Source organism: Hippichthys cyanospilos, chromosome 10, assembly GCF_059441005.1.
Source record: "Hippichthys cyanospilos isolate Australia breed blue-spotted pipefish chromosome 10, RoL_Hcya_1.0, whole genome shotgun sequence".
Classification (NCBI taxonomy): domain Eukaryota; kingdom Metazoa; phylum Chordata; class Actinopteri; order Syngnathiformes; family Syngnathidae; genus Hippichthys; species Hippichthys cyanospilos.
In genome coordinates this window covers 12,967,464-12,982,406 of record NC_142378.1, presented here as the reverse complement: position 1 = coordinate 12,982,406, position 14,943 = coordinate 12,967,464, and the positions used below count along the sequence as shown (strand labels likewise).

Sequence of the window (14,943 nt, the reverse complement as noted above, 5' to 3'; positions counted from 1 at the left end):
GAAATATAGATATATACAGTATAACACAAAAAGGAAGGTGAGAAATATCACAATCCTAACACTGAGAGGCAAATTGCAATTAGATTATTCTTTGTTCATAACACTTCAGTATGTTCACGTTCACTGTATTCCAGTACATTGTGACGCTTGAGGCACCTTAGCATTTGGTGAACATTTATATCACTAAGGGCAATAAATGGTCCCGTTATAAAAGTATTGAAAACAAATAATACAAGAAGATTTTATTTACTTTCAACACATTAGATCTTGTCAATACGTTCTGGTCTACCTATAAGATACAAATGTTATTAAAAAAAAAAAAAATCTTTTTTTAATGCTATTTTTGTGGGGAAAAAAATTCAAGAAAGAATTTAAAAGTTTTTTCAAGAGATAAACACAATATATGTATTTTTTTCCCCACAAAAGTTTTTAGGTGGCATTATTGGGGTTACTTTATTTGGGCCAGTCAATAATTCATAATATAACAGTTTTAACGCATTTTTATTTTTGGATTAATGACAGTGTTTTAAAATAACACTAAATATACCTCTGGCAACCACATGTGTTACTCATTATAAAAGCATTTAAATATTATTGGACACTATTTTTTGCTTCAACACATGAAATCTCAACAGTATTAGATCTCACAATAGATATAAACTATGTAATGTACATTTTTTTACATGTGAGTTGAGATAATCATATTAGGGCCTATGTCAAGATTACTGTACATACATTTTACCCCGGCGTGTGTGTACTCAACACTGGACAGGATTTTTCTTATATGTTTTATTTTGCAGCGGACAATCAATCACACAGCGACTCAGAAGAAATAATATATGTACATCTCAGGGCTAACGTCAACATTAAGGCGCATGCAAAATGAGAATCTCTTCTTTATGTGTTTTGTTCACGTCCTCGCGTCCCTCGGTGGAGACAGATGGCAAAGCTCCAGCTCAGCACTCGTCTCCATGCGCACGTCACATTTGACGGGCATCCTCCTCCTGCTGCTGCCCACGTTCAATGCAAAAAGGACCCTCGTGACAACACAGAGAACTTGGATTTACTGTAGAAGGACGCTTCTTGGGAGTGTGTGTGGTAGAGAGAACAAAGACTGCATGAGATATATATATACAGTACTACACTGTGCTTACCTATAGGATTCAGTGGGAGAGATGTGTGTGTTTGCGTGTGCGTGTCATGTCCCTATATACGGTCTCAGTTAGTTTACGTGTTGTGCGGTCTCTGTGGAGTTGTTTGATTTTTTTTTTTTTCCTCACTAAGTCACAATACATTTTATTTTCATAGTTTTGCATGAGTGTTTTCAATACAGACATTGAGTGGCATCACAGGTATCATACAACAACATCTGCTGTACACTTGCAAGTGAATATTTGACCTCGGTATGCTTTATCATCTTATCCTAATATTGTCTTTGTCTTCAATGGTGAGGAACTCCCATCAAAGTTTTCCCCCTTCTGCTAATACTTTAGGGAATTTTCAAACGTCGGGATGTATGGCTGTAATGCCCCAAGATTTGTTCTCCCTGAAAGAAATGATAGAGTAAGAATATATTAACTACAGAGCAACCTGGCTTTACGGGGTCTGCATTGATTTTGACTTCATTTTAGGTTTACCACGTCATACATATGTAAATATGCGCTTTGCAGCATTCTGTCTATTCAAGCGCTACAGCCATGATCATGCATTACAAAGCAAATTTCAGTTGTTGTTTTTTTGACTGCAGGGTTTGGGTGCAAATCCATGGGGCATTACGGTAAAAACCATAAACGTCATAAAAGAGGAAATAGAAATTGAAATGGAAGTAAAAATGAGGAACGGCGCTAAGTCAACTGCTCGCTGATAGGTCAGCGCTCTCTCGTCTCCTGATGTGACAACAATGGCAAGTGCAATGAAAAATAAAAAAGCCATTTAAAGCAAAGTATTGTTTTTATTCACACAAATTTAATAAGATATATAACAACCGTTTGGTCCATAAATATTTAAGGGGAAATAGTTTCTATACACCATCTTTATCAAGAAACAGGGAAACATGGACAATCTTGATAGAACACTTACTGTACTCAACTATTCACACAAAGATCAATATATAAGGTTCTTGGAACTATATCTGAAAGAGTGCACAAATGCTTTCTATGACATCGCTGCCCCTCCCACTTCTTTTGTTTTTGTTTTTTTTTTTCCAAAACAGGATACACCATAAAAAGATCTTTGAAAATAAGATGCAAAACAGTACAAAACTAGTGAGGTGTCCAAAGGGTGTGAATCAGTTAACAAAGAGCACACAGAATCCTGAATTTCACAACCTTTGCTCCCAAGTTATCGCATAAGGCACATAGAGTAGAACTGAGTTAGGCATCTACTTCGTCAAGTAGACTTGGAGTACCACTTTGTTCGACAACAGAACAAATTAGGACGCGCACAATGGAAATGTGTCTTTTGCTCCTCTCCCTTACTAACTGTCAGCCAGAAGAAACCAGGTTTTGTTTTGTTTTTGTTTGCTTTTCTTTAGGGGGAGGGGGTTGTTTTGGGGGTTTTTTTGTTTTGTTTTGTTTTGTTTTGTTTTGTTTTGGCCTGATCAGTGGCAAGTGGCTTTCCAGAAAGTCAGGAGACAGGAGAAAAATTGTTATTCCACCTGCACTGAACTCCATCTATCTGAGGTCTTTTTTTCAACGCCAGCTCTACAAAAATCCAGACATAATCCTTATATTACACTCCCTTTTCCTTTTAAAAAACAAAACAAAAAAACATCACCCTGAGCAACATGATAAAACAATAATGCACTTTTTAATGGGAGGGCTTTGTGCAATTGACTCGCTCTGCGGATGCGTTTACTGGGATCAATTTTTACTGCAATTTATCCAGCAGGCCAAGATGAAGTGACAGCTGTGTCCAACGGTGCCCGTCAACTGCTCTAAAATTTGCTGTTGTATGACTAAACATTTGTTACCACTAGCACAGTAAATGTTGCTGTTTCTGTCATGGTCGGATTCAACCGCCATACAGAAGGGAGACATTCAAAAAGAGAATTCAAAGACTGTTTTCTGGATTTGGACCCATATACAGAACATTCGACAAGTTTTGCTTCCCAAATGATTTCAAAACAAAAATGGGGATCGGAAGCATACAATTACAGGTTTCTGAGGGCTCAATTTGTCAATACAAATGTACAATGAAAAACTAACTATGTTCCAGGCTTTTAGGTAGAGTCGATTTTCTGAAAGTCCTTTGCCAAAGTCCGTCACTGCCATGAGGTGTCGAATGCTACACATTTGTTTGAAAAGAATTTGATGTGGCCACTGCTCTTCTTGTTCTTGCGCACTCTCTTCAAAGGAGCCAGCTCTGCTTGATTTAAAGGTCAATTTCAAAAAGTGAGAACAGAAAGAAAATAAGCGAAAAAAGCAGTCTTCTATCTTAGAAAAGGTTTGTCAAAGTAGTTTGTGAAGGGCTCCCCGAATCGTGGCTGTCCAAACTAGAGGTGACGGACGTCACTACAGTAATCGAGGGGTTTGTCAGGTCTGTTAGTGTGGCCGCGCTGGACGGGGGGGTCAGGGCGCCACTGTCGGACGAGGGCGGAGGGAGTGAGGTGCCATCAGCCTTATCAACACCTCCATTCTCCTGCCGTAAAACGTTCCTTCTGAATTTGGCTCTCGCGTTTTGGAACCAAACCTGCAAACCAATGCCAGGGCGGCTTTTACTTTTTTGTGCTTTCAAAAAAGACAGCACAACAACTACAGCTGGAGAGCAACATGAATTGACACAATATTTGGAGAGTTCAAGGCGCCGCTACAGTATGTCAGATCCTAATCTCGGCATAGAAATGAAAAGGGAGTGATCATCTTTGAGAATTTCAAGAGCATGTGCACTCTTTTTTTTCTCAATCAAACACTAATCGACTCCTTTCTGCTTCCACAAAAAGCAAATTACAACTAAAGCACCCATCGAAATGACTACATCCACTATGGCTCAATGAAAGAAACAAAAGAAAAGAAATGAGAGTTCTGAGGGGGGTATGGAGTAGGTGGGCGGGTGCGGAAACACTATGGGGGGGGGGGGGGGGGGGGGTGATCATAGGAGGAAGGCAAACCGCTTACCTGCAAAACTCTTTTGGTCAGGCCCGTCTTCTGGGCCAGCTGCTTGAGGTCCTTAGCGTCCGGGTTGTGGTTGATGGCAAAGTAGGATTTCATTGTCCGCAGCTGGTGGTGCTTGAAGGAGGTCCGCATGCGCTTGGTCTTCTGCGTTGGCGCGTAGGCCTGCTGGTCTCGGTCCAAGTGGTCTCCGTCGTTCTCGTTGCAGCCTGCCAGCAGAGAATGCAGTGCGCCACGTCAACCGGGAACGGTGTCCAAAGTCAAAACATGTTTTCTTTTGTTTTGTTTTTTTCACTAGATCAGCTCAGAGAAAATGTTACACAATTCTTTTAAATACATACATACATGCATATGTTTCATATATATGTTTCATATATATATATATATATATATATATATATATATATATATATATATATATATATATATATATATATATATATATATATATATATATATATATATATATATATATATATATATATATATATATTATATATATATATATATATATATATATATATATATATATATATAAATATATATATATATATATATATATATATATATATATATACACACACACACATATATGCATGTGCAAAAGAAGCTTAACTCAGGCTGTATTAAAAAAAATATACTATACTGGATATATTGTAGCTTCAAATAATAGTGATTTTTCATGATTCGGCAAAATTATTTGTTAAATTATTTCTACTGGAAATTTACTTTTTTGGGTATTTTCTTCAGGGTAAAACCCCTGAATCACAGTACTGTACTGAAGGAAAGACCAGCCAATACTAAACATTTTTGGTGGGTCCAATAAAAAAAAAAATCTTTTGACAACAGTGTCAACAAAATGTGTCTTCCTTTGGGTTCACAGTTAAGCTGCGCTCTGAAAAAAATATTAGGTTAAATTCAAGTTTTCAAATGATTGACAGGTGAAGGAGGTGACGTAGACTGTTTGGATTGAACCAATGTGTTAAATGGGACAATATGTTTTTAGGATGAGGAAATGTAATAATCCAAGTAATATAGCTCTCATTCTTTATACAAACTCAAAGTATATTTAATGAAATATTTACACAGATTAATAATCTTTTTTGCCTGATTTCTACTTCTTAAGCATAATTTTAAATTTTGCCGATTTTGTTGAACTATAGGCAGCTAAAATTCAGACAAAAATAAATGTGTTTTTCTTGGTTATATGCAGGAGAATCATGACCCCTATTTAATTGTGCTGAAGATGTATATTTAGATTTCAAACAATATCACGTGATGTATTTTAGGGGAAATTGCATCAAGTTTCACATTTTGAAGAAAACTACTGCAGTAAATAAACTTTTCTAATGCACTGAATGCATACATTCAAAGAGTGGATGGCTAACTGGCACATCATTCAAAACAACAACAAACGTCTGTAGTGCATTAATAATGCCACCTGTGACAACAACCTTCACTGGTTTACACTGCTTCACCAGATACATTTAACATGTTTACATTACTCTGGAGAACACTGAAGGTTAAATTGTTGTCCTCATGCTTGTAACATAGCATATTTTAATAGTTGTACACGCTTTGACTGTAAATTTGAGGCTCCAAATAAAAAAAATAAAAAAAACGATACCATGTGCAATTCTAGGCATAGCGTTCGTGTTATTCCGGCTGTCGCAATAGCTCTGCCTGGCACCTCTTCACACGGATAAAATGAAGATTATTGGCATCTGTAACGTACATTGTTTTACAACAGTCGCCCACTAGGGGTCTCTGTATCCAAAGAAGACCTAACCTCATGGAGAGGTGTGGAATAACAATACTCAGTGGACCCACTCAGCCAGCTCGGCGTGTTCAAAACAAGCAAGAAAAGGCTCACATGAGACAAATAACATCAAAACAACCGCGGAATCGGATCCCATTTGTAGCAAATGTGAGGATTTAGATGTACGCGGAGTGACGGAAATTAACAAGAACGTTTTGGAGAGACGGTGTCAAAGGTTTGTACACATTCAAATTGATTTAATCGCTTAACTTTTTTTTTTTAGTAAATATTTCATAATCCGGTTTGATTGTTCATCGTTTCATATTTTTGCTAATCGTTTTAAAAAATTAGTAACATCGAAACAGTATTTTATTTTTTTTTATTTTTTTTGGGGGGGGGGGTATAAATCCATTCCATTCTGCTGTTTCATGAAAAATTTGCATAAGGGAATGAATGTTTGTAGTGTGAAGTGGATGCAGTGGCCTGAGAACGGCGGCCTGGGCCTGGCCGCAGCGCTGGAGGCCCGGGATTCCAACGTCGCTTCCAATTAACGAAGAACAATTAACGCGCAGATTACCCTTCTTCCACCCCCCATTCATCGCGAACACAACTCGGCCGCACAATGACTCGCTTATCAAGCGCACACTAATTCGGGGACAGACACGGAAAATGGGACGCTGCAGGGTCCAGCGACTCACATGCAGGGACACGAGTTTTTTTTTGTTTTTTAATTCAAATGATTTTCCTCTCAAATACTCAATTAACAGACCGCAAACAAAAAGCTGCACAATGTGTATTCCACTTGTAAGCATTTTTTTTCAACATTTAAATGTGATGGATGTGAAAACAAACGGATGACAGTAAATTAATTATTTGCCGACTATAAGGCCAACGTTTACCCTCAGGGCAGAAGCGTTTCATCCAGACATGTAACCCTTACATAAATGAACATTCAAACTAATCGTCTTGTTCGGTGATTGCCAGCCATGGTGCCTGAGCGATCATCAGGTGTGTAGAAAGAAGTAGAAAGAAGAAGTATGTAGAAAGAAGAAAATTGTGCAGTTTCATTTGATTGTTCAAAAATTATTTCATGACACAAATAATCAATCTTTGATTGCCTATGTCGAAACTATTCACTTTTGAGGGCATGTTTGTTTGGTTTAATACAGGTAGATTAGTTTTTAATGTCAAATAACTTATTTTTGGACAGGTTTACATTTTTTTACATGTTGTCTTTGGCAAAATTAGTAATGTAACTACTTTTAGGATAGTGGGGCTATTTTTTTCATCTATCCAATATCACACACGAACACATATTTGTATATATATATATATATATATATATATATATATATATATATATATATATATATATATATATATATATATATATATATATATATATATATATATATATATATTCTTGTAAGCAACTATAGCATTCTTCCACTAAACCACTAGATGCTAATTTAATTGTATATTCACTTAATGTGAAACATTTTCTTTGATGTTGTTGTCAATAAAGAAGGAATACACCAGTTTTGCTTAATCACCTATAACTATTTACAAATAATATAGCCGTAGCTTTATCCATGGTAACGATTTACAGTGACATTCAGAACAATTAATAGTTCATCCATGAGACAATCAACGTGTATCGTTTTTGTGAGATTTTTAGGCGGTTTGTAACGTAGTTGTTGTGTGTATGTTGTGTACAAAAACTTTTTTTAAACACACGTTGGGAAATTAATTCGAATTAATTCGCTTGCTTTGTCCAGAGTTTGTCCAGAATTTGGTAACCGTATTGATTTTTAAAAAAAATTGAGAACAATAAACGAAATAAGCAGCTATTTTTGTGGGGGCTGCTTTTGCATTACGTATACTTTTTATGCAATTTCAAAATGGCCAAAACATATACATACTAACACCAATATCTTTATCTTTATATGTCTTTATTCGTCTATCTATGCCGGTGACATATTATGACATACACATCAATTAAATGTTCTACCATTAAAAGGTAATTAACCTATGCATTGACATTTTGTGAGATTTTTTGTGTAAAGTGTGTGTGTGTGTGTGTTTGTGTGTGCGGTGTTTCTAGGGCTTGTAAAAATATGTCAAACTTAATAAAATTTGTCTGAGTATGTTTTCCACGGGTGGCATTATGTATTTTTTCCGTGCTGTGTTTATAAAACTTGGAAATACGTCAACTTTTTCGAAGCTTTTATTTATCTATTTATTTGGGGGGGGGGGGGAATTTTGAACTCTTTTGTTTTTCTTCTGGTCTTACCGCATTCTACAGTGTGTGTGTGTGTGAGTGTGGGGGGGGGGGGGGTGTCTTACCTGTGTTATAGCTCGGTAAATCCAAACCCATGGCGGGGCTCTTCCTCTTCCTGGGCCGGCCCTTCTGCGCCGTGCCGGTGCCGTTGAAGTAGGGCAGGCCGAGGCCGCCGCCGCCACCGCCCTTGGCCGCCAACTCGGCAAAGTTTAGCTGCGGGTGGTAGTCGGCGCCCTGCACCAAGCTCTCAAAGTGAAGGCGGCAGTAGACGAGGCTGTCCTTCATGCCGAAGTGGTCGCCAGTTGTGAGGGTCTTGTTGCACGAGGTGCACGTGAAGCAGCTCAGGTGGTACACCGAGTCTCGCGCGCGCATCACCATCTCCGAGGCGGAAATGCCCAGGTGGCAGCGCGCGCACCTCTGCACCGAGAACCTTCTGGAACAGATGCATCGTCAAAAACATACTCCGGGGAGCACAAATGCACTAAATGTTGCTAAACAGTACATCGAGTCGGCAAGAATTCTTCTTAAAAACAGGGTTCAATAACAGTAGCAGATGTTCCAATTCTAGCATCTGAACGTGAAGAGCCCTCCGGACATTAGCATGCTAACGTGTAACACCCTCGTCAAAATGGGTTTAAAAGTACCGTGGCCCGTAAATCGGACTTTACGCCACATACATTTTTTCAAAAATATATGTGAATTTATATTTAAGAATATAGAATTGTTTGTGTTAAAAGTGACGATTGTACTATAACTGCTAACTCCCCGGAATTCAGCACGAAAAAACGATGGCGATTTAAAAAGACAGACTACCAATTTAAATGACAGATATTTTACATCGTTTTTGTCCTAAATATTTTTACAAGCACATATGACTATTATTTGTCACAACATTTATTATTTTATACAAAGGCAGAGGGTTGGATTGACAAAATGTTATTTTCATATTTACTTTTAACCTGCACAAAGATTCAAAACATACAAGTCCAACGTGGTCATACTAAATAAAAAACAGCAGCTAAAACGAATAGGATAAATAACGATCTTCATCCGATTTTGTTTTAATTGTCAATAAAACACGGATCTCAATAAAGCTAATTTTGCCAACACCTTACCTGTAGTAATCCTCTTTGCAGTAGATGCTTCCATCCTTGGCGAAACACGTTAGCTCCGACTCCAAGGCCAGTTTACATTCACAGCATTTGAGACAGCGTAGGTGCCACTGCTTGTCCACGGCCAGGAGGTAGTATCTGTCCGAGATTTTGCCCCCGCAGCCGGCGCACAGGGCGGGCTTCTCCGGGCTCATGGAGGGCATGGTCTGGACACAATATGTGTTGTGTACCGTCAAGAAAACAAAACAAAGGGGGCAGAAAAAAAACTCGTTTTGCCACATTGGCAATAACATAAACACGACAGCAGAGATGATATCATGCTCAAATTACATTATTCTATTGATTTTTTTTTTAGACATTTTAGAAACGTTTTTTTTTTTTTTTTACATTCAATGCAACACAGGCAGAATATACTCGGTATATTTGAATCCAAACAAAACGTTTTTTTAATGCCCACAAAAAATCTTTAGCCTGATGTCATTTGCATATTTTATTTTTATGAGTATCTTTTACCAGTTCAATACAAAAGCACACTATATAAATTATTTATATTTATGTTTTGACATGTCTACTGTAAAACCATGTGCATAATATTCCAAGTATATGCTAGATCGGTCATGTGGTTGGTTTTAACAAAATAACTATTGCGATTGAGTCAGGTTAGGATGACAATAATTTAGGTTAATTCTACACTTGATGCCGCAGACTGTAATAAGTTGTCTTTAAATGGAAAAAGCACACTATATAAATTATTTATATTTATGTTTTGACATGTCTACTGTAAAACCATGTGCATAATATTCCAAGTATATGCTAGATCGGTCATGTGGTTGGTTTTAACAAAATAACTATTGCGATTGAGTCAGGTTAGGATGACAATAATTTAGGTTAATTCTACACTTGATGCCGCAGACTGTAATAAGTTGTCTTTAAATGGAAATTGTTAAATATACACTAATTGTCAGAGTTGGGAATTTTAATTGTCCTGGGATTATTATAGAAAAAAAAACCCATGAATAAACCCAACAAATATTTTGAACCAGAGTAGTATATTGCACCTATCACTTTGCAGTTGCATGCAGGCCTGGACTCACCGTTTCTCTGCCGTTGATCTGCAAGCTTTTGGTCAGGCGAGACTCCGACTTGGACCTTCTCTCCATCTCCTCCATGATCCCTTGGATGTGGTCCCCGGAGATCCCGTGGAAAAGCATGGCTTCGGGTCCTGGGCGCAACGTGCGAGCGGCTGCTTCTGTCTTGCAGCCCACCACTTCCATATACCGTGGACGCCGACTGGTGTAGTGCCGGCTCGGCTCAGCGCATCCAAAACGCAGGGAGTGAGATCACCTCCAGGCCCACTGCGTGCAAAAGCAACTGGAAGCAGAGAAAAAAAATACTGGGGCGAAACTACAACAACAGCAGCATGGGTGGGACGACGAAGGGTTGTTGCTAGTGCGCCAGTTTGTCCCTTCTTTCCAAAATGTCTCTCATCCAGATTAAAAAAAAATAGTCCAAGGGGGTGCAAGGGAAGAAAAGGGGGAGGTGGCTGTGTGACCAAAATTAATGACACAAGGTTCGGTTTGTTTCTTTTCTCTCTTTTTTTTCACCCCCCACTTGCAAAGTTCCCAGTCAGGGCTCCTTGGTACTTTGGAGGTCAGATAGGAACTGGCTGCATTTGAGAACCGTGTCCTATTTGTGAAGAGAGCAAAGCCTGCCCAGTCTGAATAATTTGGTAGGAGGAGTTCCCCATCTCCCTCTCTGTCTCTCTCTCGCTCGCTCTCTCTCTCTTTCTCTCTCCCTCTCTTTCTCTCTCTCTCTCTTTCTCTCTCTCTCGCTCTCTCTCTCTCCCCCCGTCTAACTCTCGCTAACTCTCCCTCCCCATTCATTCTTATTGCCCAACAAAGAAGTACCTTTCTTGTCTTAAATACTACAGTCAAACTGCTTCATTTCACACTATTAACTTGTTTAGCTCGCTTTTAGTCACCGTTTAGTCGCCGATGCCATACAGCCCTTGTTTCGTCGTGTTTATGTTCTAAATATAAATTAGGAAATTTATAAGAAAGCTTTTGCATTATTCCCAAAAATGTAGACTTCACTGAAATGTCGTTATTATTGCCACGATAAAATAATGAATAAATCTGTTGATCCAATCAAGTGTTTGCTTGCGTCCGTGCGTACACGTGTAGTGGGCGGGGCCTGATTCTATCAAACATCAGAAAGAAGCCATCGCGATTATCTCATGCGATATATATTGCCACTCTAAGTAAAAGAACGTTAAACAACTTACATTTTATTGTAACATATCATTTCAAAGCTGCGCGAATTATTCGGTGTAAATTACTTCACAATAATTTCGCTCTTGTCTGGATGTGGCCCATGCAGCACCTTTGTTTACTTTTAGTGAGACTTGATTAAAGACAGGACAAGAAGATTGATATTTTTAACATATTCCTAGCAGACAATGCGAGAGACGTGTGTACGCCGAAAAAAAGGTAACTGTGTGGGGGAAACGCCGCTGTCAGCTCTTCTTAGAAATTTTGTTTATAATTGAACTGATATGATCCAAATAATGCAGGCGTCACCGAGATGACACGATGCAATTTAAAAAAGGGGTGGGGAAAATCAATTGGCATGCAAAATAATATGAAAAATAGCGGGGTGCAGACTAAAAGGTGAATACACGAATGCAACCCACAAACTGCCACAAACTCTAAATATAATCTAACAAGTCCTGACATAAAATTTTGAAAATGGAACCCCCCTCCCCCCCGTCCTATGATGACGGTACAGTATACCCCCAAGACGTCGGTGACCAAAATATGCAAATATTTATTGGAATTCATTGAAGATATGTTACACTACGCATTTACACACATCCCACCCCCACCCGCGCCTCGTTGCCTGTTGTCTTTATTTGGAGGCCCCGTGGAGACTTGAACCCTTCTTTTGGACCTGAACTGCATGAATGTTCATTTGCATACTGTCACTGAAGCGCTAGCATTAAAAATAAAACATAAATACGTGAAAAGAAAAGCCCCCAACGTTTTTACTTGCATGGACATATGCACAGGTATAATTCGCATGCACGGCTGCTTTTTTATTCACTACACAATAAAAAGAAATAGAGTGAAGTCATGCATATACGAATATTTTATAGAGACATTTTTGACGACTTGAAATGTCGACGAAAGGAGAACCGTGTTGACCCGTAGCCTCCAGCGGTAACATTTGATTTGACTGAGGAGACTTTAGCGATGCGTCAGTGCGCACGCAGCGAGTTGCACACAAGGGCTGGTGTCGTTTGTGACTTTGCATGAATAATTGTGATACTCTCTGCTATAGTAAACACGATGTTTTTTTGTTTTGTTTTGCTTTTCCTCTTTCACTGTTTCACAGAAACGTCCGTTTGAACGCGTTTAAGCATTAATTTTGTCGCATCCATCGTGTTTTTTGTTGTTGATGTTATTAGCGCACCTTTAAAAATATCGAACTTCTTACAAATTAATTTAAAAAATGGAGACGTTGACTTATTCTATTTGTTTTAAACGTACAATAAATGTAACCTATGAAAATCTAAACAAACATACAGCTTTGAGGCAAGTGCTGTATTTCAATTTAAATCGCCATTATGAAATGCAAAGTACATTTTATACAAATGACGTGAAAGCATTATTATTTTTTGTTTTCATAATAGAATCAAAATAATTTCCCCAATGCATCGTATATGCTCTATATTTATTTTCCCAGGTTCGCTGAGGTAATATCCAAACAAACGTCATATAATAAGTGTATCTAAAACGAAGAATGATTAAAATAAAAATGAAAAAAGTAATAACGCGCCAGAAGGGTGGTTTTTGAGAAACATTTAGCCATCATTAACCCTTGCCTTACACAGGCGCTGTATTTTGCTGGTGGCTGCATGCTACTCCTGAATTTATTCCAACACATGTCCGGAGTCTGGCTCTTACCTGAGGATGTGCTGGTTCCGATGGCGGCGCGAGAAGACTCTCCAGCCGGTGTAGTGCGCTCCAGTAAGAGCGAGAGGAGAGAGAGGCGAGAGGAGGGAGGCTGCCTGCCTGCCTGCCGGTAGATGGGGGGCTGTTCCACGTTGGCGAGTCGCGGCTTCACTTCCAGCCTCAATTAAAAGGCAAGTCATTTAAATATTCCTCCGGCGTGAACAAGGCACAACACTGCGCATACACTATTGCACTGCAAAGTGTGAGCCAATGGCCTTCGTTGCACGCGCGGAGAAGATTCTGATGGCTGATGTTGCCGCGAATTAAAAAGGGATAAATAACACCGTCCTGTATCGGTTACCGCCTCATGGCAAGCAATAATTCAGTCGAAGATTGAGAAAGGGTATCTATTCATTTTTGGCTCATTTCTATGCTACTCATGGCGCCAATAAGAAAGTCCACTTGCAAGAATCAATTGTTTACATAGACGTAATCACGATGGACTGTATAACGGTAACGAATCGAGATCGTTCCAATGGCAAAATCAAAGTAACAAAAGTTCTCGTTTCCTTCTTTTGCCAATAAAACGCCAAGTTAAAAGAACGGCTTTATGGGGTTAATCATCTAGTTCGCAGCTAAATTAATATTGCCCAAAAGGTGAAGAAACGAAACAAAGCAAAACAAAACAGAAATGACTTCCTCTCCCCTGTAATAGATATACTGAAATGCAGGTTGGTTGTAAATTGCTATTCTAACCCCCGTTGGCCTCATAAAAAGGCCAAATATTCCTCAGTTTAATAATATCAGACCTTTGTGTTCCTCGAATATTGTTTTGGAGCGATTTCATTGTGCCTGACCTCAAATGAGGCAATATTTCCACAACCATCCTTAATGAAATGCTCCTTTGCTTTCGCTATGAATATTCATGTCCCCAAACGGCTGGATAATGTTAAAAAACAGGCCATAAAGGGATGCTCACAATGGTCATAAAATAGCAGAGACCTTTAAGTGCACGGAGCCTGCACCTGAATTGAACTGTTAACATGACACGAGGAGCCATCCTGCAGGCAGGATCACACTTCCAGGAGGTGTGGGAGGGGTGATTTCAATTGACAAGGAGTGAATAGAATATTGTCTGGGTGAACACTTAGGCAGTGAGCAAAGGGTGACAATTAATTGCACCTCTTCCGCTTGCATAAATGAACACGTGCCATGGTGCTCTACAGTCACTTTGCTCCCTCTGCCTGCTATGTATCTCATCAATAATGCAGGGGGCACCGAGATCCGTTTCAGTGTGTACTGCAATGTGCGCGGAGCAGGCTGTGTGGCTCATGATAGCCTCGCAGTTGGGTATCTGCATGTGCAGCGGGCTCGGTTCAACCGGGCTTCCTCAGACAGAACCGAGCGGGATGACTGCCTGCTCTGTAAGCTTAGTGGTTATCATATCCAGGGTTCATCATTTCTGGGTCACCTCAAGTGACACTCAGCCGAGGAGGTAGGAGGCTTCTCCCAGGATCCGCCGTGGTAGCGAGGAACCACGGGTGAAAAGCTGACAGAATGAGGGAGAGGCGAGTGGAAGGGAAGCGAAGGGAGGTGGGCGCTGCATTGTGGGGGCTTTCAGGAGGAGGATCAGAGGGAGGAGTGAAGTGCTGTAAAGCTGCATCCCGGGCACATGTGCCTTGGTGGGTGTGTCAGGACGAGGCTGAGACATCCTGGAGATATTTACAAA

The 14,943-nt window shown here is 39.4% G+C and overlaps 1 protein-coding gene across 4 annotated transcripts; it reads right to left on the bottom strand.

Moving 5' to 3' along the window:
• Positions 1 to 434: 434 nt before the first annotated feature.
• Positions 435 to 13,416, bottom strand: lhx9 (LIM homeobox 9). Of its 4 annotated transcripts, XM_088425473.1 has the most exons (6): positions 13,227 to 13,416; positions 10,356 to 10,632; positions 9,265 to 9,467; positions 8,215 to 8,582; positions 4,116 to 4,318; positions 1,932 to 3,690 (listed from the first exon to the last, which is right to left on the bottom strand). In XM_088425473.1, exons 2-6 carry the CDS (start codon positions 10,533 to 10,535, stop codon positions 3,436 to 3,438), a joined length of 1,209 nt encoding a protein of 402 aa, XP_088281599.1. In that variant the 5' UTR covers positions 10,536 to 10,632; positions 13,227 to 13,416; the 3' UTR covers positions 1,932 to 3,435. The 4 variants fall into 4 exon arrangements, with proteins under 4 accessions (XP_088281601.1, XP_088281599.1, XP_088281600.1 ...); XM_088425475.1 differs by lacking the exons at positions 1,932 to 3,690; positions 13,227 to 13,416 and adding an exon at positions 435 to 1,546 and having other exon boundaries at positions 10,356 to 11,137; XM_088425474.1 differs by lacking the exon at positions 13,227 to 13,416 and having other exon boundaries at positions 8,215 to 8,579; positions 10,356 to 11,533.
• Between the last annotated feature and the right edge of the window lie 1,527 nt (positions 13,417 to 14,943).

Coding starts and splice junctions, on each gene's coding strand:
- lhx9 (XM_088425473.1), bottom strand. CDS start 10,535: ATGGAAGTGGTGGGCTGCAAGACAGAAGCAGCCGCTCGCACGTTGCGC. Junction 8,583..9,264: donor TGCAAAGAGGATTACTACAG/GTAAGGTGTTGG, acceptor CATCTGTTCCAG/AAGGTTCTCGGTGCAGAGGT. Junction 3,691..4,115: donor TGACCAAAAGAGTTTTGCAG/GTAAGCGGTTTG, acceptor ATTGGTTTGCAG/GTTTGGTTCCAAAACGCGAG.